The sequence below is a fragment of the Pleurodeles waltl genome, chromosome 6 (assembly GCF_031143425.1).
Source record: "Pleurodeles waltl isolate 20211129_DDA chromosome 6, aPleWal1.hap1.20221129, whole genome shotgun sequence".
Classification (NCBI taxonomy): Eukaryota; Metazoa; Chordata; class Amphibia; order Caudata; family Salamandridae; genus Pleurodeles; species Pleurodeles waltl.
Genome location: NC_090445.1, coordinates 42678957 through 42705681, shown reverse-complemented (window position 1 = coordinate 42705681; position 26725 = coordinate 42678957). Strand labels below are relative to the sequence as shown.

At 44.7% G+C, this 26725-nt stretch overlaps 1 protein-coding gene across 5 annotated transcripts in view; it reads left to right on the top strand.

Moving 5' to 3' along the window:
* Positions 1–26725, top strand: part of EHMT2 (euchromatic histone lysine methyltransferase 2) — a 220706-nt gene that overhangs the window by 46344 nt on the left and 147637 nt on the right. For 4 of the 5 annotated variants that reach the window (XM_069237196.1, XM_069237195.1, XM_069237194.1 and 1 more), the window contains 7 exons: positions 2655–2722; positions 3489–3692; positions 17533–17697; positions 19704–19812; positions 20751–20861; positions 25417–25562; positions 25729–25872. In XM_069237196.1, the coding sequence (XP_069093297.1) occupies positions 2655–2722; positions 3489–3692; positions 17533–17697; positions 19704–19812; positions 20751–20861; positions 25417–25562; positions 25729–25872 (947 nt within the window). The remainder of the gene's footprint in view (positions 1–2654; positions 2723–3488; positions 3693–17532; positions 17698–19703; positions 19813–20750; positions 20862–25416; positions 25563–25728; positions 25873–26725) is intronic. The other variant, XM_069237193.1, reaches the window with a different exon arrangement.

The window sequence follows — 26725 nt, the reverse complement described above, 5'->3', positions numbered from 1 at the left end:
CTCCTTTTCTGGCTATTTAGGGTCTCTGCTTTGGGGAATTCTTTAGATAACGAATGCAAGAGCTCATCAGAGTTCCTCTGCATCTCTCTCTTCACCTTCTGCCAAGGAATTGACTGCTGACTGCTCTTTACGCCTGCAAAACCGCAACAAAGCAGCAAAGACGACTACTGCAACCTTGTAACGCTGATCCAGCCGCCTTCTCGACTGCTTTCCTGGTGGTGCATGCTGTGGGGGTAGTCTGCCTCCTCTCTGCACTAGAAGCTCCGAAGAAATCTCCCGTGGGTCGACGGAATCTTCCCCCTGCAACCGCAGGCACCAAAAGACTGCATCACTGGTCCTCTGGGTCCCCTCTCAGCACGATGAGCGTGGTCCCTGGAACTCAGCAACTCTGTCCAAGTGACTCCCACAGTCCAGTGACTCTTCAGTCCAAGTTTGGTGGAGGTAAGTCCTTGCCTCCCCATGCTAGACTGCATTGCTGGGTACCGCGTGATTTGCAGCTGCTCCGGCTCCTGTGCACTCTTCCAGGATTTCCTTTGTGTACAGCCAAGCCTGGGTCCCCAACACTCTAACCTGCAGTGCACGACCTCCTGAGTTGTCCTCCGGTGTCGTGGGACCTTCCTTTGTGACTTCGGGTGAGCTCCGGTTCACTCTTCTTCGTAGTGCCTGTTCCCGCACTTCTGAGGGTGCTGCTTGCTTCTGAGTGGGCTCCTTGTCTTGCTGGGTGCCCCCTCTGTCTCCTCACGCAATTGGCGACATCCTGGTCCCTCCTGGGCCACAGCAGCATCCAAAAACCCTAAACGCGACCCTTGCAGCTAGCAAGGCTTGTTTGCCGTCTTTCTGCACGGAAACACCTCTGCAAGCTTCTTCACGACGTGGGACATCCATCCTCCAAAGGGGAAGTTCCTAGCCCTCTTCGTTCTTGCAGAATCCACAGCTTCTACCATCCGGTGGCAGCTTCTTTGCACCCTCAGCTGGCATTTCTTGGGCATCTGCCCACTCACGACTTGAGTGTGACTCTTGGACTTGGTCCCCTTGTTCCACAGGTACTCTCGTCTGGAAATCCATCGTTGTTGCATTGCTGGTGTTGGTCTTCCTTGCAGAATCCTCCTATCACGACTTCTGTGCTCTCTGGGGAACTGAGGTGCACTTTGCACCCACTTTTCAGGGTCTTGGGGTGGGCTATTTTTCTAACCCTCACTGTTTTCTTACAGTCCCAGCGACCCTCTACAAGGTCACATAGGTTTGGGGTCCATTCGTGATTCGCATTCCACTTTTGGAGTATATGGTTTGTGTTGCCCCTATACCTATGTGCTCTCATTGCAATCTATTGTGACTATACATTGCTTGCATTGCTTTCTATTGCTATTACTGCATATTTTTGGTATTGTGTACATATATCTTGTGTATATTTGCAATCCTCATACTGAGGGTACTCACTGAGATACTTTTGGCATATTGTCATAAAAATAAAGTACCTTTATTTTTAGTATATCTGTGTATTGTGTTTTCTTATGATATTGTGCATATGACACCAGTGGTATAGTAGGAGCTTTACACGTCTCCTAGTTCAGCCTAAGCTGCTCTGCTAAGCTACCCTTTTCTATCAGCCTAAGCTGCTAGACACCTCTTCTACACTAATAAGGGATAACTGGACCTGGTGCAGAGTGTAAGTACCCCTTGGTACCACTACAAACCAGGCCAGCCTCCTACAATGAATGGAATGTAGACCAAATCAAACATTCACCCCCAGTCACATATCTGGGTTTAATCCATCAGTTTTTTTGCTCATCATGCCACCCCAGTTTGGACCTAGCCATATGCAAATCAGTCTTGACCCTGCTCCCCATGGGAACTGCCAGACCAGATCCTCCCTGGACCAGAAACAAGCATCCTGGGACCGGTTTCGGGGTATCACCCCTCTTCAGCCAGGCTAGCTTGAATCTGGTGGCATAGTGAGCACGGGACCCCCGTCTGTATTAGTGTGTTCTGTAAGATTTCATTCCTAATCCTCATCATACATGCATGTCTGATGTCCTGATAGGCCTGTGTCTTTTGTTGAACCCAGCACAGTTAGTTAAAGATTGCCTCCAGAGGTGCATGCTGTTTCAGATTGTTTTCGCAAATTCATGGCAAGCATTCAGCAGGTACATTAGTGTTGCATTTATTATAGCTAAAAGACTTAAATGGTCTTGATAAAACATATTTTTGCTTCTTTGTTGAAAGAAAAAGGCTCTGATTGATGATCCTGTGGTGTGGGCATCACTTTGAAGTTAGCTTTGGCAATCCAAGATGGACTTCTACTAAAGCAGCACAAAAAGTGTGTCTTGTATTTATTATTGCATTCCAAACTATCCAGCATGATCTGCAAGTTTCCGCAGTGCTTTGCTTTTTACAGCCATCTGGTGCTGCTTTCAAAAGTGAAATCCACACTTTGGTAATCGCGATAAAAATGGGGCCCACTAAACTGAGAATGAGACAAGATAAAGTGGGAGACCAGACAGACCTGAGGCTGAGAATGGATCTAGCATACATTATTCTTAGCAGGGGCAGTTCATGGGCTAAAAACCGGAATATGGGTACATCTTTTACATTTGAATGTGTACTATGCAATTGATGCTCACCAAAATTCTTTCTATATTCATGGCCCCTTCCAGGAGGTGTAAGAAAAAGGAAAATGGATTCTTCTGCTGGTGGAGACATACCTGTTAAGAGAACTTTGCAGGTATGAGGGGCTTCCTGCTTAAGGTGTCAGTGTGTTTTGTAGGACATCTATGGCTCTTAGAGGTCTGACCAGTTGTTCTTTTGATTTAAATGTGTTGCATTTGTTCTGGTGTTGAAGTGATTGCAGGGCCGGTATCGATTTGAGGAAGGCTCATGTCCTTAAGACTGTAAGCAAAGCATCCATCAGTCATAAAATGTTTTTGCTTTTGTTTGAGACTGTTTGTAGAAAAACATCAGTTTTACTATTTCTCATTTACACAAATCCTCCTTTTTTCGTATTAGTTTGAAAAAAGGCAAAGCTCTCCTAAAACATGACTGCGTCGTCTTCTCTGAATAGACCGTTTAGGCCAATGACTGAGCAAAGTGCCTAGAAAGAGATGAAGAGAGCTTGGAAGTACATTCAAGGAGAAGTGATCTGGAGATTAGCTGTATTGGGGTAAAAGAAAATAGATGTGAAGCAGTCAGCAAAGGTAAACGTTTGTGGGGGGGGGTATGGAAAATTTAGAGATTCTAGAGAGTTAAATATAATATAATATGATATATGACGTAGGGACTGAAAAGACTAGCAAACTGCAATTCAATGTAAATTCTAAAGTTGGCACAATGGAGTTGCATGGTTAAAAAGGTGCTCCAAAGGTACAGGAGGACCAAAATCATTGAAGTCAGGTAGTCATTGAATGAGTTCTGAGACATGGGTACATCTGATTATTTGGATTATACTGGAATACAATATTTAATGAACATCTTATTTCTTTATCTATTTTCAGCCTTTAGAAGACATGTCTTTTGCCCGTGGTGCCTCCTCAACAACACCTGTTGCGCACATCTCACCACATGGTGAGGCGTTGGGTAAAGAAGGTGAAGCAACAGCTACATCTGTAACAGCAGAATGGGTGCCTGAGGTGGGAGCCAACTTCAACCTCTTCTACGACAGCTACACTGTGGAGGAGACTATCGAGTCTGACAGTAAGGTGAGTGTTTCTCTGTTCCAATGCGATGGGGACCAGCACCGAGTCTCCAAGAGTTACTTTTATAGACAAACGAACCTGAGCACTATGTTGTTTACATTCTGTAAGATACTCTTTCATGGAGTCAAGTTAGAACTTGTGGCTCCTCAGCCTCTGGTGAATGCATTTATTTATATTATTTTCTCATTTGGGAATCTAGCTAGTTTTTACTTTTTTTTTTTTTTTCTCTCTTGTAGCAATAGAACCAACAGCTGTCCTTAAGTTTTTTTTTTTTTTTTTTTTTAAAGCTGTTCATTTTGTTTTAATGGCTTTTGATTTCCATCAATCAATAATAGACCTGTACTTTTCTTATCATGAACTTGGATCACAAAATGCCCTTATGTTACCGCAGTGCTGGGGTATCTAGGAATTACTGCTTAGAGAATCAGCTGTATATTTACTGAAACATCTCAAGAGGTAGCCTCAATTTTGCATGCCTAACTGTAACACTCTCAGGATTAAGCTTTAGGTATTTTAGTACTGTATACAGCTGTGATGAGATGCAGAATCACAGCAGCTGCTTCTTACACAAAAACACCACTGGAATGCAAGACAGATTCAAACACAAATGAGAGCAGATGACTTTGCATTGCATAATAAACAAAAAAAACAACCCTTCAGCGAGTTGGAGGAGTCTAGCAAAAATCTAAATATTTTTAGTCACAATTCCAATTAATCTCTTGAATTGAGAGCCTGTGTCTTGGGAGCTCACTGCTTAAACACCTAGGCATTCACTGTTCTGTAGTCTGGCCTCTTACCAAGAGCCTTCAGATAAACTGAGATGGGTGTTTTCATTTCCTGTCTTGTCCCAGTGTTGATGATACTCATAAGGTAGCTCTTCTGTTAGCCTGACATTATTGCCTCTTTTGTTCATTAGCATTAAGCAGACATAAGACAGACAGACAAATAGGCAGATTCGATACCAAGTGTAGTGGACATGGTCCAGTCTGCCATGGCCTAAATGAGGTAGGACAAGCTCCCTAAATTTAACATGTCATTTTACCAGCTAAACCTCTTTCTCTCAGCGAATCTTGCAGGTAAAAATCCTCTTACACTCCTAGGTAGCTGAGAATGATTACAAACAATGAGGATCACCCTATTTTTGTGCTTAACAACCTCGGCTTACTATCTATTAAATAAAGAGTGGTGATTTTCTCCCTCTTAATATTGTGACTGGCTTTTCTTAAGGCAGTTCATTTACGTTTTCTGCAGAGGCAGTGTAGCGACTGTCACTAGAGGTGATCATTGCATCATAAACCATTTTTTATTGATTTTTCCTTAACAGAAACAATTAGTATTATCAGGTGTGCAGCATCATGATCTACCCAAAAGAAGGGGTTCTTTCAAATTGTAGATGAGGAGCCAGTATGAAGTCCCAGAACATAAACCTTATGTGTATATGAGGAACTGAAAAGGTGAACCAACCATTTGCATTATTGTATGAATGAGAAACACATACATATACGATGTCATAGCACAACTCTCGGGGCGCAGTCTTTGAATTCATAAAAGACCATGATGTTCCATTTAGTGCCCCAACATCTTGGCACATTTCTTGGAACAGCCTTGATTTGTGTAGGGAAGTACCCCTTTTTGTCGTGGTCACCTCCACTTTTTGCCACTGGCACTGACGTTGTTCAACTGATTTGCACTGGGTCCCTGCCAACCAGGCCCCAGTGCCAGCGCTCTTTCCCTAAAAACAAGGTAAAATAGTAAAATTGTAACCCAATCGGCACACACTTCAGCACCCCTGTAAGTCCCTGGTAAATGGTACCCTTGGTACCCACGGCTTGCGTACTAAAAATAGTCCCTAAGGGCTGCAGCATGTATTATGCCACCCTAAGGGACTCCCATACAAATTGCTTGCAGTGTGCCATTTCAAACTGCGTGTCATGGTGCAAACCATGAGGAAAAAGCCGATATAGCACACTCGCTATGTGCCATGCCACATGCACTGCATATAATATATGCAAGTCATCCCTACAGCAGGTTTTGAAGCCCTACAGCAGGGTACATTATAATTTGTGAGGATATATCTTCCCCTGCGAGAAGTGAAGGCTGACCACAAACTTGGCGCAAAACCCAGCCTAACTGCTGGATCCTCGACAATTATAAAGACCCGGCTTGTCCAAAATTTGTGCACCCTCTCCAACGCTTGGAGGATTGCCCAGCACTTCGACAACTGGTTAGCATCTCCCTTAGTTGAGGAGCCATCCCCCTGCAGCTGCAGTCAACGACAAGGCTCTGCCTGGTTTTCTTGTTTCTGGCCATCGGGAGAAGCACTTGAGAAAGAGGACTGTGTTGCTCTAGGAGGTCAGATCTGTCTCCTTCCCAAGTTTGGGAGTCACCCAGCACCAATACCTTGGGTACCTGAGCATTTGCAGCAAACTAGGGTTGTTAAGTGTCCATCCCGTACACCAACACTGCCAAGACAGACCTACCAACGTGGGACATCAGCATCACAAAGCCATCGTTGAGAGTACCCTGTTGTTCTGTTTTGTCCCCATCTCAAGGACGACCTAAAAAGAAAGAGCCTCCAACACAAGCGTCCCACCATTTAAAACACCTCTGCAACCTAGCCCCACAGCCCGAATCCAAGCCTTTTCACGATGCACCCTTGCTCCACAGACCCTCAGGGGCTGAGCCACCTTTGGGTTCTGAAGGACTGGTGCCAAGTACACACTTGCAGCCTTTTTCTTGTTATATGTTTCTCCATTGACTTTAGTGGTAGCATTCAAGGCTACCCTTGCGAACAGCATCTCTGCAGCTGGACACTCCAGGGTAGGTAAACCGAAACTGCTGGTGGCTCTAATGGACTTTGCCCCTACTTACCTTAAGGCCAGAAGATCAACCCTGTAACCTGATAGCAAGTATTCCTATGCGCTTTCTGTTTCTCCCGTAGGATAAAATAAGGTGTTCGAAGATCATGTTTCAAATCTGACAGCTGTATTTTCTGTAACTTTTTTTAATATTGCCAGCTTAAAGTACTTACCTGATTCTAAAGATTTTGGTGTCTAAATTAATATAAAAATATATATTTTTATTTTTTATTTTTTTTGTTGCAAATTCAAGTCAGATTTCCTTATTGAGTGTGTGTCTCATATATTGACTCTGTGAGTGCAGCAAGTGCCCAACACTCCCCTTTGATAAGCCTAAGAGTGCCCGACCACACTACCACAAATAGAGAACCTTGGGGTTTTTAAAGCAAGCCATGTCCACTAATAGGGGAGGCCTGCCGTTTGTACGTTGTGATCGCAATTTGGAACAGGTACTACGAGATACCGCGCTTAGATACACACGCGGTTTCCCGCTCCAACATATTCGTTTACGTACAAATAGGATACTCAAAGTTACAGGCGCCATACTGTCTGGATATATATTTCAATTTGTGGGTACCAATAAGGATACTCGATGCTATAAGCGCCACGATTTCCTGAATTTCTCTTATTCTCAGCCACCACTAGTTGGTTATCCAGGAATTTTCCCGGATTCATAATACTGACTGATGTATAGATATTAGCACAGCCCTGATGAAGTCTTTAGAGATTTTACTCTCTATCAAGACGAAACACGTGTTGGCGTTGGTTGCTACATGATTTTAAGGATTGTTCTCTATTACTGTGATGTAATCTGTCTTCCAAGAATAAATTTCTTCATGATCGCCAGTTTCTTCACATGATTCCCTATCGGCACAACAAGGACTTTTACATTTCTCTATACTTAATTGGTTTTTGATTCACGAGTGCCCTGACTTCTGACTTTTTTATGTCCACTAATAGGGGATACCTGGACTCTCCGCACACTGCACCTCATTTTGGTACACTTTATAGAGAGCCTACTTCTTACACTGGGTTTAATAAATAAGATTAAAGCCAGAAATAGATTGTGTGAATTAGTGAAACCTACATGCACTAAGTAAGATCATTGCCTTTGAAGGAATAGTTGAAGTAGGGATTGGAGAGATTATGTAGAGAGGGCATCATAGAAGCATTTGAAGCCTCAGGCTTGTAAGGCTCCATTTGTTTTACATGTGATGCTGGAGAGAATTAAATACTGTTTGGATTTTACAGACTTAATTCATTGCATTTGAATGGAGAGACAAATATTAACAAACATCAGTGCTATGTTGAGTACTTTAAACTGGACAACTGTATTGTTCACTAAGAATCACTCTTGGCTTGCCACCAGATTGTTGTAGAGCAAAGTTTGAGACCTTTAACTTAATTTGTCATTCCAGGAAAGAGCCTGTAGGTTTCCGTATGCTGGTTGGATTAGCGTCTTCATCAGTGCCATTACAGAGGGCATTGGATTGTTTGTTTGGGGTTGTAAGTAATGCCACATATTTTCAAGATTATATTTTGAGTTACAACGGGGTTTGGCAAGAATAAATGTACTTTGGGACACAATTTGAACTTTCTGAATAAAAGTGGTCAAGACTCTTCCCCCCCCCCCCCCCCAGGGATCACTGCACCCCTTATATGACCACTTTCTGTGGGAAATTGGTGTGACCCTACCCCAGAGTTCCTAAATCTGCCAACACCAATATGTCAGATTTCTAAATGTGGTGTCCACATCAGGCAGCTCACCTTAGTGATGGGACTGACCTGATGGGACTCAGACTATTAAATTTACTGCCTGTCCCAGTGCCACATCTGCATTCCAAGGGCAGTGTTTTTCTTTGAAACCCCCTGCCTTGGAATGCAGATTCGCCAGTCATCCTGTTTGATGGGGTGTGTAAACACCTCACCCAGAGCAGGCTTTGGGCCTAATTAAGAGTCTGGCAGTCACTACACCGCCAGACTCGCAGTTGTGGTCTGGTCCTCCGCTGCTGTGGCAGTCTGACTGCCACATTCTGAACCTGGTGGTCCAACTGCCAGGGTACCGCCGTTTCCACCAGGATCGGAGATGGCGGGTGCAGTTGTAATTAGCCGGGGAGGCACTGTATGGCAGAGAACATGTGTAGGGGGCCACAGTGGGGAGCCTGCACTGCCCATTCCCGTGGCATGGACAGTGCAAGGGACCCCCTGCCCAGCACCCCTGTAATGCGTAATGCACACTATCTGCTGTGCAGACTGTGCGCAGTATGAGGGTGCTGGGGCCCCCTGTGAGCTGCAGCACTGCCGCTGGCTCGATTTACGAGCTGGGGACAATCATAATAGGTCCGGCGGAGAGGTCGCCACTACAATGGTGGCTAAACTGTCAGGAGTTTGGCAGACGGGTGTTCCTGTCCGTCTAACTCTTAATTAGGGCCATTGTCTCTGATTGCCCAAGAGCAAAGGCTCTTAACCTAGGGGGACAGAATCTTGTCTGGTGGTGGCAGGCCAGCTAAAACTGGTCAGTCCCCACATGGGTAGCTGGTAGGTTTTCAGGGGGCACCTCTAAGGTGCCCTTTGGGTGCATGTATTAATAAATACATCACTGGCATCAGTGAGGGTTTATTAATACGAGATGTTTGATACCAGCAGTGAAGCCATCATGTAACTGGGGAACTCGTAGTGACCATTGTCCAGCACATTACTTAAAATGGCTTCCCTTTTCACTCACAATATCTAGGAATCGACAAAGACTTAGCAGGAGCATATCTGCTCTTGCAGATGTGCCCTCACATGTAATATAATTCACCCTGCCTTAGGGCTGTAAGGCCTGCTGTAGGGGTGACTTGCATATGTTGCATGCATTGTTAGGGGACAGGGCACACAGGCTGTAAGCTTTGTCATGTTTTCACCTTTAGCTGCACCAAGACGCACTGTGCATTGGCAGTCTGCATGTGCTAGGTGAGGGGTCCCTGAGGGTAGCAAAATACATTGAAGCCTATGTGTTTTGGGCACCACTTTGAACTCTGCACCTGACCGGCCCTGAGCTGCAGGTGTGGAAACTTTGGGGTTGCTCTGAACCTCCAACGGTGGGCTACCTTGGACCCAAATCTGAACCCCGTAGGTGGTTTACTTACCTGCAAAAACTAACAATACTTTACCTCCCCCAGGAACTGTGAAAATTGCAGTGTCCACTTTTAAAATAGCTATATGTGTTTTATGTGAAAAGTATATATGCTATTGTGCTTATTCAAAGTTCCTAAAGTACTTACCTGCAATACCTTTCAAATGAGATATTACATGTAGAATTTGAACCTGTGGTTCTTAAAATAAACTAAGAAAATATATTTTTCTATAACAAAACCTATTGGCTGGATTTGTCTCTGAGTGTGTGTTCCTCATTTATTGCCTGTCTGTATGTACAACAAATGCTTAACACTACTCCTTTGATAAGCCTATTGCTCGACCACACTACCACAAAATAGAGCATTAGTATTATCTCTTTTTGCCACTATCTTACCTCTAAGGGGAACCCTTGGACTCTGTGCATGCTATTCCTTACTTTGAAATAGCACATACAGAGCCAACTTCCTATAGTCGGCCTCTAGGGCCAGGCATCCGGGACACCTAGGGTCAAGGGCCGGGTATATTGTGTGGCGTCTTTTGGGAGAGAGGTCATGTGGATGATGTTGTATTGCACTTACTTGAATGTAGCGCAGACCAACACCCTCCTCAGGACAGAGTTAAAATGAGTGTTATGCAATTTATTTACAAGAATAAAAACATTCACTGCAGATGGCGGCCCATAAATGATAGCTCTAAACAGTGATAGTTGTAAGTAATTTCTATGTGAACTAAATACATTCTTTTGCCATTTCTGAGTGGTGTAGAAATAATAGAACCCTCAATTAAAGGGCACTCAGTTCATCAGTTGTTTTAGGAGGGTGAAAGGCTGAGTTGCCATTGAGACTCATCCTTGTGGCCTCACTGTACCACCAGTAGAGCTCCCCTTGCCTGCGTAAAATAAAGTGGCACATAATAGTAGTTCACAGAGCGCAAGACTCTAAAGGCTTTACAGGACCTGTGTCAGAGGTTCTTACTATTTCTGCTTAAAATTGCAAGTGTTTAGAGTATGTTACTCCTTTGGAAAACAATTGTATACTTCTGTCTTCAGGAAGTCTGCCCTTCTGCCTTTTTCTCAGTTAAATGTTTTTTGACCATTGGGTTGTTATTGAAACCCATCTAATTAGTAAGATTGGCAACATGTGAGCTTACAGATGTGGCCAAGGAGATAAATTATTGGATTTCTCTATGCAGATGAAAAATGTCTTGTAAAGAAATGGCTCCCTGTTGCAGTTACCCCCCACTTTTTGCCTGATACTGATGCTGACTTGACTGAGAAGTGTGCTGGGACCCTGCTAACCAGGCCCCAGCACCAGTGTTCTTTCACCTAAAATGTACCTTTGTCTCCACAATTGGCACACCCCTGGCATCCAGGTAAGTCCCTTGTAACTGGTACCCCGGGTACCAAGGGCCCTGATGCCAGGGAAGGTCTCTCAGGGCTCCAGCATGTCTTATGCCACCCTAGGGACCCCTCACTCAGCACAGACACACTGCTTGCCAGCTTGTGTGTGCTGGTGGGGAGAAAATGACTAAGTCGACATGGCACTCCCCTCAGGGTGCCATGCCAACCTCACACTGCCTGTGGCATAGGTAAGTCACCCCTCTAGCAGGCCTTCCAGCCCTAAGGCAGGGTGCACTATACCACAGGTGAGGGCATATGTGCATGAGCACTATGCCCCTACAGTGTCTAAGCAAAACCTTAGACATTGTAAGTGCAGGGTAGCCATAAGAGTATATGGTCTGGGAGTCTGTCAAAAACGAACCCCACAGCTCCAAAATGGCTACACTGAATACTGGGAAGTTTAGTATCAAACTTATCAGAATAATAAACCCACACTGATGCCAGTGTTGGATTTATTAAAAAATGCACACAGAGTGCATCTTAGAGATGCCCCCTGTATTTTACCCAATTGTTCAGTGCAGGACTGACTGGTCTGTGCCAGCCTGCTGCTGAGAGACGAGTTTCTGACCCCATGTGGTGAGGGCCTTTGTGCTCTCTGGGGACAGAAACAACAGCCTGCTCTGGGTGGAGATGCTTCACACCTCCCCCCTGCAGGAACTGTAACACCTAGCAGTAAGCCTCAAAGGCTCAGGCTTCGTGTTACAAAGCCCCAGGGCATTCCAGCTAGTGGAGATGCCCGCCCCCTGGACACAGCCCCCACTTTTGGCGGCAAGTCCAGGAGAGATAATGAGAAAAACAAGGAGGAGTCACTGGCCAGTCAGGACAGCCCCTAAGGCAACCTGAGCTGAGGTGACTCTGACTTTTGGAAATCATCCATCTTGCGGATGGAGGATTCCCCCAATAGGGATAGGAATGTGACCCCCTCCCCTTGGGAGGAGGCACAAAGAGGGTGTACCCACCCTCAGGGCTAGTAGCCATTGGCTACTAACCCCCCAGACCTAAACACGCCCTTAACTTTAGTATTTAAGGGCTCCCCTGAACCTAAGAATTTAGATTCCTGCAACTTACGAAGAAGAGGACTGCTGAGCTGAAAAACCCCTGCAGAGAAGACGGAGACACCAACTGCTTTGGCCCCAGCCCTACCGGCCTGTCTCCCTCCTTCAGAAGAAAACTGCTCCAGCGACGCTTTCCCCAGGACCAGCGACCTCTGAATCCTCAGAGGACTGCCCTGCTTCCAAAAGACCAAGAAACTCCCGAGAACAGCGGCCCTGTTCAACAAAGCCTGCAACTTTGTTTCCAGAGGAGCAGATTTAAAGACCCCTGCAATCCCCGCAAGAAGCGTGAGACTTGCAACACTGCACCCGGCGACCCCGACTCGACTGGTGAAGAAACAACACTACAGGGAGGACCCCCCGGCGACTCCAAGACTGTGAGTAACCCAAGTTGTCCCCCCTGAGCCCCCACAGCGACGCCTGCAGAGGGAATCCCGAGGCTCCCCTGACCGCGACTGCCTGACTCTGAAATCCCAACGCCTGGAAAAGACCCTGCACCCACAGCCCCCGGGACCTGAAGGATCGGAACTCCAGTGCAGGAGTGACCCCCAGGAGGCCCTCTCCCTTGCCCAGGTGGTGGCTACCCCGAGGAGTCCCCCCCCCCCCCCCCACGCCCACCCCCCCTTGCCTGCCTGCACCGCTGAAGAGACCCCTTGGTCTCTCATTGAAATCTATTGAAAACCCGACGCGTGTTTGCACACTGCACCCGGCCGCCCCCGTGCTGCTGAGGGTGTACTTTCTGTGCTGACTTGTGTCCCCCCCCCCGGTGCCCTACAAAACCCCCCCCTGGTCTGCCCTCCGAAGACGCGGGTACTTACCTGCTGGCAGACTGGAACCGGGGCACCCCCTTCTCCATTGAAGCCTATGCGTTTTGGGCACCACTTTGACCTCTGCACCTGACCGGCCCTGAGCTGCTGGTGTGGTAACTTTGGGGTTGCTCTGAACCCCCAACGGTGGGCTACCTTGGACCCCAATTTGAACCCCGTAGGTGGTTTACTTACCTGCAAGAACTAACAATAACTTACCTCCCCCAGGAACTGTGAAAATTGCACTGTCCACTTTTAAAATAGCTATATGTGTTTTATGTGAAAAGTATATATGCTATTGTGATTATTCAAAGTTCCTAAAGTACTTACCTGCAATACCTTTCAAATGAGATATTACATGTAGAATTTGTACCTGTGGTTCTTAAAATAAACTAAGAAAAGATATTTTTCTATACAAAAACCTATTGGCTTGGAATTGTCTTTGAGTGTGTGTGTTCCTCATTTATTGCCTGTGTGTATGTACAACAAATGCGTAACACTACTCCTTTGATAAGCCTACTGCTCGACCACACTACCACAAAATAGAGCATTAGTATTATCTCTTTTTGCCACTATCTTACCTCTAAGGGGAACCCTTGGACTCTGTGCATGTTATTCCTTACTTTAAATAGCACATTCAGAGCCAACTTCCTACATGTCTGTTTCCTTTTGTGTATTTAATTGGTTTATATACCACCCTTTCCACCAGTTTGGAATTAAGGTGTTTTACACAGATAGTGAGAGATACCTTTATGAGTATAATAGTGCATGACACAAATCATTTGCCCCTTTACCAGGCACTATGAAGAGAGAGAAAAAAAAACACAATCGCATTGTGATTCAAAGGGTGTATCGGGAGGAAAAGGGGGTGGGGGAACAGGGTAAAGGGCGTTGTAACATACTGTTAAATACCATAAATCAGTAGAAATTTTTAAAATAGTCAATTACAATGCATTTTACAGCACAGGTTTAAAAGGTTTTCCTAAAGAGATAATGTGGAAATATTGGAGTGCACCTCAGTTACGTTGAATAAAACGTATGAAATTGTGACATGTCTAAGTGACATCCAAAAGTGGGTGGAGCTGCAGTGGCCTCCTGTCCCCGTCATCATTGTCTCAGTAGACAAAAAGTGGCAGCTGCTTTTCTGCACAGCTGGAACTTCTGTGCCTGACCAAACATTACAAAATAAACCGGTTTGCTCAATGCAAGGACCTTGTGTATCACAAAGGGTCCTGCTTTGTGCAATTGTACTGGGGAAGGAAACACCAATGCATAACTTTCAATTTACAAATTGTCATCACATGAGCTCAACACTGCTCATGGAAATGATGGGGAATTGTTGGAACCATGGAGCTTGACTGGATAATTTCAAAGTGTACATGTGTGCATAAGTGTAAAAAGTATGTGGGGTGCTGTAGTATAATTCAGGGATTCTTGACAACAACATCAACGCGATCTAAGTCCTAATATCAATGTGGAGAAGTGTGGCATAATGGTTAGAGCGGCAGACCCTGATGCAGAGATCTGGCCCGGGACCAGGGTTCAATTCCTGCCTCGGCGGGTCTTGGGCTCAATTCCCTTGGACCAGATAATTCTCGCCTCGGTGCCTAATCTAATTGATGGGTCCCACTCTGTAACTCTGGGCAATAGCTTGCTTAATCTCCACAACGGCCCTGACAGCGCTTCGATGCCTGGCTTCACCCTGGGGGTTGCCCAGGAGTGGGCGCCTCACAGGGAAAAGCCAGGAGGGGTTCCACAGCGGTATGCGTACAGCGCCTTGAGACCCTTACAGGTGAGTTGTGCGCTATACAAGTGCTAAGTTTATGTGTAGTTTGTTTATCTGGATCCTGCTGTCCACTCAAGAGAGATAAGGGAGGGTGATATGGACTTGCTTCATGGTAATTCGGTGACCTGTATTGTTTACTTTAAGGATATCTGATAGCTCTAAGCCGTGTCATTAATTTCACTAGGACGTGAAACATCCTCGAAATTTGAGGATTAGTGACACAAGCACACATCAGACTCGCAAATTTTAATCAAGCTCAGTGAAACCTCGGCTGCTATGAATAAAATGTCTTTGTGTAAACATGGGACCCCTCTTCCTTGTAATTGCTGTTGTCCAGAGCTGTGGTAGTCTACTCCAATTCAATCCTTACATGCATGTAGCATGCTGCAGCCCCTAGCCTGCCTGAATAATAAGATGTCAGAGACAGAGCATCTTCAGTACCTTTCGAATGTGAGAGATACATTGAGAAACTATTTTGGCAACTTCGTATAATGCTCAAATTGAAAATGCTCTGTTTAAAAGTGCATTTTATAATTTTCTGGTCAAAGGTAAAAATGTTAGCAGGTGAAAAAGTCTCTTAGTTGCCAAGTTTAAGTGTGTTTGACACCTACAACCTTTCTGGTCTAATGATCTGTGAGCTTTGGCAGTACCTTGCCCGCTGTGAACTCCCCAACACCTCCTTCAGCCTCTGACCGTAGGCCCTCTTAACCGCGTGTGCGCCCAATAAAGAAAACCCGAAGGACACCTCTGCACCCGTTGCCCTGTCCCATGTAAAAGAGGACCTAAGGTGTCCCTACATCTCTGAGCATCTCAGGACTTGAACCCACCTGCTGGTTCTCATCTACTTGACTCCCTGTCCAAACCTGCAGCCTCTCTTCAACTAGTCCGATCTGCATTGACTAATAGTGGGCACCTGACAGCGTACTTCACTTTTGCACCTGGCCACCCCAGTGCTGCCCAGTTTGACCTTTTGGTGTTGTCCTGACACTTGCCCAATAATTACCTTAAGTCCAGGAGATTGGTCCCTTAAGTCACTGTAATGTACCTGTTCGCCTTATGGAGCTGTGTGTCTCATTTATTGACTGTGTGTAATTGCAGATGTCTAACACTCCTCTCTGATAAGCCTAAGGCTGCTCGACCACACTAACCTCTAAAAGAGCTCCTTGGGATTGCTAAAGCAAACCCCTGTCCACTTGTAAGGGAACCCCTGGACTCTTTGCATGATGTATATGATTTTGATATAGCATATAAAGAGCCACCTTCCTACTAACAGTAAAGTGTATGCTGAGGATTTCTACTTTGTGTTATCCTCCTAAACATGTGCTTGTGTTACATGTGAAAAGAGGACACTTTGCATCTTTGGAACTCTAACTGGATTCGGTACTGAAAACTCAAAATGTAATGGTACTCATTGCAGTAGAGATGTTAACCCACTTATTCTTTCTGCGATAGCAGCTCCACAGTGCAGACTTTTCATAATCCTTACTGTTCATCCAGTTAGGATTTGTGGAGGAATTCATGCATGTTTATTTGTCCTCTGCACTGCTGCTCAGCAAGATTCTTCTGCGATGTCCGCTTAGTGTTGTTCCCTTCTCCGGGCATGCTCGGGAAGCCAGCCCCTGCCCTGCATGACATTCACTGTGGCGCAGGTTGCTTCCTATAAGTCCCGCCAACACCAACATTGCTCTTAAAAATACAGAATATCTGACGTTCAGTAAAGTGTTTCAGAGCAGCGTTGGGACTGCCTTGAGCAGTACACTCCATTGCTCAGTCTGAGACCTGCCACTTCTGTCCCCCAGGCTCTGTTTTACGGCGCGGGTTTAGGGGCCTTCAAAGTGCACTTGTCAGATTGACCTCCATCCAGGTCTTGTCCAGGCTGACATGCACACATTAATTCACAGCAGCCCTGTCACCTAAATAGACCTTATAGTCACGTACTGCATGAAGCGCGGTCCTCCTTTCATAAGTACAAAACTGGGTGGTGATCCACATAACATTTTGTGAATGTTTTTTCGAGTGACTTAGGTGGGGGGTATTGAAAATTAAAAAGAATACAATGCAGCTATCAAATATGTTGTGGCACGCCCAGGTAGAGGAACGGCACTCAGTCTCCTGTTAGGCTGCACCGCTGCTGCTATAAACATCAAATGAGTTTGTATATACTCATTGATCTGCAGATTTTGTTTCAGAAGCCTGAATTGTTTTGAACTCCTTGCTTACACAAAACTACTTAGACCCTTTGTGATGGACCTTTAAGAATCTGAGCTCCGATCAGTGATTTTCGGCTAGAATACAGTAGTCACTGCCATGCACATGCATCAGTCAATTAAACAATCAATCAAAGAATTTGTAAAGGGCACTAATCACCATCTGTCTGCTCCCATATAAACTGCCCTACACGTGTGCCTCCACAAAGACATCTACCCTTCTAAAGCTTTGCCTAGAAGTTGTTCAGCTTGTAGTGTTTGGATTGCAAACATCCAAGAACCTATTTAATCAACAAACTGAGCTTGCTTAGCAAAACCATAAGCTTTTCTGGGATTTGACGTTTACTTTAAAATACTGTTCAGCATGCAAGTGGCGGCAGTGCCATGTATAATCACTTAAATGTCATGTTTACGGGGCCCGGCTTGTGGTTGGGGTCTGGAAGAAATTGACATTTGACCTTGGAAATGGAAGTGAAGTATTGTGTTCTTCAGACAATCTCACAAGCTGTGGTAGAATTTGACCCAGAACAAGCGACTTGTGCACAGAGGAGATGCTAAATCTGGGAAGTGTGCACAATAGATCACTGATTGACTTCTCTCTTGTATTCCATTCAGTCTGATGAAGAGGTGCCCCTTGACCAGATGAGTGGAGAGGAGGAGGAAGAAGAGGATGAGGAAGAAGAGGACGATGAAGAGGAGGAGGAAGAGGTGGGGGAGGCAGGAGAAGAGGAGGATGAAGATGATGAAGCAGATGCAGGATCTGGAAACCTGTCTGATAGGGTACGTGGCTGGGGTTGTTTGTGGAGTCATCTCTGTCTTGTGGCATTGGCCTGCATTTGGAAACATCTGTGGGCTGACGCAACTGCCACAGTGAGAACAGTACAGTGTTGAGGGAAATAGGTTTTTGGCCATCTTTGTGCACTAGTGCATGCTTGTATGTTGTGAACCCTGCTACCTTGGGCCGCTTGGAGATTGTATGCATTACTGGTGCATACTTGTATGTTGTGAACAGGGCTGCGTTGTCCCTAAAATAGTCTGTGAACCATTCTCTCTACCAACAAAGATTCCGACTTTCCAGCTCCCATGCAGATAGGGCTGCTACCCTGTCTGCATCAGTTATCTCACCAACACTTCCCACCTTGTTTATGTTTATGGACATCCCATGACTCTGTAAGACATATGTCTATCCCAAACGTAAACATAAATGTAGATTTCTACCTCTGAATGTATTCCTTTTATTGATGCCTCTTTCTGGTATCTGTTTAAGTGGTTCTGTATTGCTCTCACTTAAACTAAGAGGACACAATGCAAAATGAATGCAGCACTCTTAGTCCAAATAATGAATTTATTAAGGCTCTTCCCAAATATCAAATAAGTCATACAAATACATGAGAAAAAGCACATAATGCAAGTGCAGCAGAACATGTGTATATACAAAGATAAATGCATATACCAAGAGGTCAAAGCTGAATAAGAAATGTGCAGTGTGTTAATAGAGCATGTATACATAAGCTAAATAATTAAGATTCAAAATACATCACCATGGGGGTTATTGACATCATCCTCACCAGTGTGACAGGGGAACTCTTGATCAGCCAAGGCAGGAGACCCCCCCAATAGGGATCACAAATCAGATCTTGGGCAGTGCGTCCGCACCACAGACGAGCTCCTGTCTTAGTGCCAAGTCTGCCTGTCTTTTATAACTTAAATCACCTCAAGAAGAAGGCTCTAGGAACCCCACATTCTCTCTGTTATGAAATTGAATGCTGGCTGTATTTCGTCTGCATCGAAAACACCCATAAATGCTAGCCAGGCTCCCAAAGTTTGTTCTGAGGCAGACTTGTACATTCCTCTAATAAAAACAGTCTAAGCGTTGTGAACTCGTATCTAGTCTGCATCCCACATAATATGTTTCAGCACTGTCCAGCTCTTTGCAGGTGAAGAGAAAAACATGTTCTGTAAGGAAAAATACATGCTCTAACCTGCGGCTTCAGCAGGGCACAAAATAGAGTTACTCAAGGAAAATGGAGTTGATGGTCAAACAATGGTTAAATTTAAATAGCATCACAGGTACCCAGGTAGCAATAAAATGTATCTTCATGTGTTAATAAAAATTAGCTTATTTTTTCAAGCTGCCCTGTTCCTTTCAGTTTCCCGGCTTGTCCTTTAGCTTTAGGGGTATTCTTCCACTCGAAAATCCTTGGTACAATCCTGCCTTCTTGCCTCCATCCATCTTGGCTGGATTCACAGTTCTTTCTACAAGGCCTGTACTTAAAACCTTGCTTATAACTGGTGGCCGTCGTTTAGACCATGTCTTATATTTATCTGGAAATGTAGCCTCTGGAACTGGAGTAAGCCACTTTTAACAAGAGTTCCTCAGCAGTGACTTCTTTGAAGCATGACAACTAAGTTGGCTTTCCTTGAAGCACTTAGTCACACTGGAGATAGTCTAAGGTAAGAGATCAGGTTGCTGTATTTCTTCCTGGTTAATAGCACCATGAATATTTGGTGTCTGTACTGTACAAAAATAAATAACAGAAGCTATCCACAGAATACAACTGGTTAGTGCTGGGGATTCAGATTTAATAGATGTCTCTCTAGACGGCCCTGGGTTTATACTGAAGGTATTCTCTTCCACAAAGAGACAAAACTATAAAGCAGTGCACTTGCTGTGGCTTACCGGTCACAATGTTTGGAGAGCTGTCAGGTAAATTTTTGTGATTTTCTACCTCATTTTGCTGGCATGTGATTTGGAATGCTTCTTACCATCCTGCTTGTCCTGTTAGAGCTCTGCCAGCCAAAAGAAGAAGAGCAAGAAGAAGTGGAAGAGCGACAGCCCCTGGGTTCGGCCATCCCGCAAGCGGAAAAAAAAGGACAGACCAAAGCCAAGTCAAGGTAGGAGGCTATGGGGAATTAAGGATGGTCACAGCACATGGTGATGTGAAAGCATATCTATTTATACAGTCTCAAGAAAGGAGCTAGTAGTCAATTTTTTTATGCAAACCTAACCCCAGACAGATTTTCAGATCAGACTTCAATGTTTGGAAGGGTGAGGTCTGCTGTTGGTGGTAATTAGTAATTACAAATGGGTAGACTTATATTGTTGCAGCATAATTTATGACTAGATTGCACATTGGAGGTGAGGAATGTTTACGGACACTGATGTTGAAAATATTTATAGTGCCTCCTTTAAGAACATGTTGTAATATAGGTAGTCTTAGACCATGCTGCTGATCATGGTGATAAATTGAGGTGCCTGTAGGTGGCGGCAGGCAAACGTGTGCTTCCCAGTTCATTGTTGGGTGGGAGATTTGTTTGGGGGAGTGGGGTCAAAGCAGTGGCTCCTGCATTGATTTATGCATGGTTTGTTTTTGATCCATGCTTTTGAGTCCCACGCAGGCATTCGGTTGCAAAGCTGCTGGTGTCAGCAACGGTCTGTGACTGTGAAATCAGCAGTACACTCTGTAGTGTGCATAATGCTTCCTAAGGGTGTGTGTCTTGGTGCGCTCTGCACGCTTTAATGGAGGCTCCACCCTGTAGCCTGGCTTATGCTTTCCTTTATTTATGCTCTACTTTGGAATATCTTCTGCAGCTGTTAACCCCCTTTGGATTGGAGGCTATGTTATGTGGGTTTTTGAAACTCACTATCACCTGCAAGAGTGTTGAGGTGCTTATAGGTTAATCTTCTGAAACTTTGTGTTTTAAATCATGAACAGCCTGCATATATACTCACCTTATGAAGCAAGTTATGGACAATTTAGATAGTGATGTTTATGCCTCTTTGCTGATCACTTTTAACTCTTGTACCCACCTTCCCCATCTTTTGTCTACAGCAGGTGTGAATGGAATTGCAGCGGACCACCAAATCCCTAGTGAATACACAGAGGTCCCGCTGGGATCGCTAGAGCTCCCGATTGAGGGAACCCTCTCTCCGCATCAAGCAGGTAGAGTTGAACTCTGATTCATGGTGTAAATTGCAAGGTGTAGAGATAGGGAAGCGTCAAAGGGTGAAATGTTTCTTGAGTGACCAGACATCCCCAATGTGATTGTGCCCTATATTGGTCAGTACGTGGAGGTGGGGAGGTGCTAAATCTATTGAGCTCTCTTACTGGAGCCACATATGCTTCCATAAGTGAAAGCCCTATGTATGGCTGTGGAAACAGTACCACCACATTCCTTTTGATTTTTCTGACTCTCCCTATATTTTCCTGTAGTAGATCAACAGGCATGCTACTCGACTCATGGTGCTCATATTTTGTCAACATCAGTACTGTGATGTGAATTCAACTGTACCCCTCTTTTGAATGAGAATAGTTGCTGTCTTTTTTAACTTGGGCAGAGTTGTGACTGTGCAGTTGTGGCAGTTTTATTCTAGAGCAGAGGCCCATATCTTTTTACTAATACCCCGACAATAAGGACTGGAAAAGGATGTGGTTCATTTGGACCCCATGGGTGGGTACTGCCCATAATGGTGATGGTGACATTTGTATTTGAGGTGGTTTTGTCGGTCTCTGACTTTCCAGTCATCAAGCACATTCCTTGTGTCTTCCTACTTGGTTTCCATGGGACCTTTCAGGCATTTCCCTTTGTCTCGTGAGGTTTCCCCTCCTTGGGTTTAACCAAATTCCTTCCCTCCCCCAACTTCACCCACTTCACATATGATGTCCCTCGAGGTGGCTAGAGCAAGTGCAGAACTCAGACTGCCACCAGTAACTTCTAATTTAGTCAGTTGACCGTGGACCCTGGGCTCTGAATCCCATAAAATTTAGCCAGTGACAAGAAAGGATATGCCTTTAGGATTGGAGGAGCACACAAATATTTGAATATTGCAGATAGTCTGGCTGGATCTGACACTTAGCCTTGACTAACTAAGTGGTATAAGTACTGGGCCTCTCTTGAATACTGAGGTTGTTCTTGGTCATCTGTACAAAACAGTAGGAGATAAAATATTACCAGGGGAAGAATCTGTGTAGGATTTCTATCCTCCCTCAAACTTGGGCCAAACCTGGGAAGCCTTCAAATTCTTCTTACACCTGATCTGATTTGAGAAGGACAACTCAACTTGCCTGCCCCTATGCTGTACTTGCCTGTCAAGTACCCGCTGGCTGATTATGTACCAAGTACAGCTTAATATACTGAGCCTGCTCGGCTGACATTGTCACATGTAGCTTCATAAAAGGAAGAAAGATGTACAGAGCAACATCTTTATTAAAGATGAGACACTTGAGAAGAGTAGGAAAGTGCCACTTTTTTGTATGATCAGTCCTCTCCCGCCCCCCAATCTCCACTCAAACCCCCCAAGAATTTGGACTGATATTGCTGGTTTTTCGACTGTAGTGCTTTGGGTGCTGCTTTCTAGACCCCAATGTGTGTGTGTGCTTCAAGTCCGTCCCCCCCCCCCTTCCAATCCCCAGGTGTATATGATTAGCTAATCCCCCATTGGCATATTTAACTGACCTGCAAGTCCCTAGCACAATACAAAAGTGTACTGAGTAAGTTAAATGTCACCCGTGTAATGCAGCACTTGTGCCACCACTGCTGTGACAGAAGGAAGAGATGGCTCTAGGTCTGCTACTGAAGCCTACTGTAGGAAATCGGCTTTTCATATAGTGGACCAAAATGAGGTACACAGTGCAAAGAGTCCAAACAATCCCTAGAGGTATCACAGGGACAAAAATTACATCCCAAATGCTCTCTTTTTGGGTAGTGTGGTAGAGTAGCTAGGCATGTCAGAGTAGTGCTAAGCATGTAAGGCACACACTCATGAGGTAAATGAGACACACACTCAAAGAAATCTGACAATAATTTATAAAAAATAACACATACTTTTATATAAACTTGCAACCAAGATCAACAGAGTCCTATGAGTACTTTTCCAGTTATTAATTTTTAGAGTTTTTAAAAGTAGACCGTGCACTTTTCAGAAAGCTGCAATGCAGTCCTGTGGAGGAAATTGAAGACTGCAATCCAGGTAGAGTACAATGACTTACAGGACCAGTCACCTGGACTTAAGGGGGTTTTGGGGCAAGGTCCAAAGCCACACCAACAGGTCACCTCGGAGAGCTTTTGTGCATCCGGGTGCAGGTGTGTGTAATGGTGTTGGGTGTCCCAATCCAGTCTATGGGGATTGGTCCGGTTCAGGGGTGTGGAATTTTAATAAAATATCTACTCGTCCATTGGACAGGTTGCTTCTTAAATCTACTTGTCCTGTAAAAAAAAAAATCTACTTGTCCTTTTGGTGCCATGTAGTGTGGCAACAAATTAGGCAGCAATCCCATTATGTAAGCACTCTGAAAATAGCCTCTGATTATGCCAGGGCTACTACTATAGTAGGGCTTGGATACTTGCAGTTTCAACCCCTACTATAGCAATTTCCTTATTATGCCACCTTTCTGCAGAGATTCATACCGGGGCTGGAGGAAGCGGCAGTAGTTCCAGGGCTGTAATGCCTTTTGAGTCTGCAAACCTACTAATTTGCATGTTTTACGGATTTTCCCCAATGGCTACCGGGCTGTAGACACACATGGCCAGCTTCAAAGAGGCTACCTCAGTGAAGCAAATGCAAGTCACACCTTCACTTGCTCTATGTGTTGGAAGACAAGCTTGCATCTCCTCCACAGGGGCAAAACCGGTAGCAGAACTGGTTTTCCTGGAGGAGTGGTTCACTGTGCTGGGTACACCCCATAGGTATTCTCATGGCTCCTCACAGTGGAACAAGGCTGGAGTTCTGATCTTCAGCAAGAGCAGCAACAAATGGAATGACTCCTGCTGACCTTCAGAACTAAGACTTGCACCCACTCCCTCAGAACATGCTAGAAACCTCTGAATCACAGATTAAAACTGTCTCCTCCATCTCTTCACTCTTCCCAAGATCTTCAAGTGGCTGCCCCCGCACACAAGACACCCTGACACATTCCCTCATCACCTGTCAACTAGACTATGGTAATGCCCTCTATGTAGGAATCTACTTGCAACTCCTACAAAGACTTCAGACCATACAGAATGTCGCAGCCTGATTCATCATTGACCTGTCCGAATAATCCTACTTTACATGACACCTCGGACAACTCCACTGGCTCCCTGTGCAGAAGAGGTGTGTATTCAAGCTGCTGACCCACGCACACACAGTTCTACAAAACCAGGGACCTGCCTACATTAATCACCGCCTGAATTTCTACCAACTGTCCAGAAGTTTACGCTCTGCCTCCCTATCGCTTGCCCACACTTCACGCATCCTTTGAAGTGGAAGTGGAGGTTGTACCTTCTTCAACATAGCAGCAAAAGCCTGGAACAGCCCACCACGCATTTCTGTACCATCACCTCTCATCCAGACCTTCGTAGAGCTCTCAAGACCTTGCTATTTGAATGAGAAGCTGAGACCTGCAAGCACTTGGATGCCCTCGACAGTGATTTCCTGCACTTTACAAATCCTGTTTGATTGATTGATAAAGTGGGAAGAGGTGCCTGGTGGCAGCTACTGCCCTCATTGGCTAGTGAGTCCTCCCTTTCCACAAACGAGAAGATGGCATAAAAGTGGATCCTCAGACACACAGTCCTCAGATTGCTACTGAACTGGATGTAAAATGGAAGCTTCAAGTGCAGCCATGGAAGGTCTAACCCCAGACTTGTACAATGAGAAATTAACCCTGCGGGCTAGGTCTGGTTTTGCTGACTAGTTTTTAAGCAAGTCCTTCTGTGAATGAGGGATTTTCTTCTGGTATGGCTTCAACTTTATATAGTGCTTTCATTTTTCATTTTGAACTAAACCTACATATATTTATTTCTATTACGTTGGTTTATTCCCGGGTGAAAATACTGCAATATGTTTGTGTTAATTGAATATGTGTGCTGGAGAACTATGCCATACATCATGGCTTTGCTTCCCAAATTTCAAGTTCTCACCGGTTTTTCATATAATTGTAAATGGCTCGCTTTACATTGCTTTGTCACAGGAAAGTATACGAAAATGAGTCTATATCTCCCTCTGATAGCAACTTCTGTTTGTTGGAATTTTAACTTTTTCAGCCATCATAAGCAACAAGTTCTCCTGCTGTTGCTTGAAGCCAGCTAGTATTTCCAGTGCCAGCAATATATTTTACTGCACTTGGAGCATTTCATTCTCTCACCATGTGTAATTTTGAAAATCTTTATAGCTGGTGTAGTTTAGGCATCAGCAGAAGAGCTGTTCGGCATTGAACTATTAGAAGATTGACTGCTCTGCTGAGACTCAATTTTCAGGTCAACCTTCTGGGGCAAGTGATGTCTGCCGTGTGCACATACTATACAGGCCTAGCTTCTTCTCCCAGGCATCTAACATTTGAGCCCTTCATTTTACTGACAAGGTGTCCTGTTTTTCAGACTGACATGTAAAGGTTTATGGCGTTGTTTTTAAGTGACAGAAGTTGGTGTGTTTAGATTGTGTGTGAGTGTGTTTATGGCAGGCGATTTGATATGAGTATTGTTCTTTTTAAAATATTTTGGTACTTTATATCACCTCAGGGGTGTCAAATGATACCAGCTCTATGGATACGGATCGCTTTGAAGAGCTTCCATTGTGTAGTTGCCGTATGGAGGCGCCAAAGATCGACCGTATTAGTGAGCTTGCGAACAACAAATGCATGGCAACTGAAAGTGTGGATGGCGAGGTGAGATCCTGCTGCTGTTAATATAGCTGCAAGAATTATTTACTGGGTTGGGGTTTTACTGTAGCGAACGGTTCCTGTTACTAACTTGTGATTTCTATTTTCTCTTTCTCTTTTTTCTCAATGGTTTTGGCTTCTCATGGGCCTTATTCTGCCATCTCTTGCATAGCTGAGTGGCTGCAGTAACCCCATCCTAAAGCGTGAGACAATGAGACCCTCCAGCCGGGTGCCACTGATGGTGCTCTGTGAGACGCATCGTGCTCGAATGGTGAAGCATTACTGTTGTCCAGGTTGTGGCTTCTTCTGCACTGCTGTAAGTATTGCTTTAAATAGATTGCCTTCACCATTTTGCCTATTCTACACTTTCCTGGCCTAAATTGTGTGTTACATAGGCTACTGACGTTCTCATGTTACATAGATTAGATCTGCTGAGGGTCTTATTTCTAGCCCCTTTGAAAATAGTGACACAAATATGACCAACAAGCCGCACCTTGCTTTGTTCAAAATTACTGTAACAAACCAAAATGTAGGCCCTGATTTACTGATGATCAAAAGTGTCTCCAACACAATGGGTTACAGAGGCAAATGAGAAGCCACAAGGACAGTGTAAACGGAACTGTTGCTCCCACAATGGCAGTAATCTAATATTTCATTCATTCATTTCAAGTTCAGTATAGAGAAACCGTCCAGCTCTGGAAATCGGCTTGAATTCCCACTCTTTATCACACACTCAACCCAATCGCAAACAGTCTTTCCCCTCACGAGTAATGCCATTTCGTACTGATCATACTTGTGTTGTAAGAGAATGCCTCTCAACTTGAACAGATGCAAAGAAACTGATGTGTTGTCATCACTATCTTCCTTAGCCATGCACCAACAGTGTTTTCAGCTGCTGTTGTAAATCTGTTGGGAATAGTTGTCTCTTTCAATTGTCAACCAGTTGTTCTACGTCAGAAAAGTATGTGAAGTTAATTTCCAGTGAAACTGGTTGTGTATTCAGACCTTGCAGGGCAGTAAGAGAGGGCAAAAGTATGATATAGTGTGTTCTCGAACTCCCAGATACTCAAATTGTTTACTAAAGCAGTAAGTGGATATCTTGTGTAGGGAAGTGCCCCTTTTTGACTTGGTCACTTCCACTTTTTTCCTGGTATTGGATGCAATTGTTA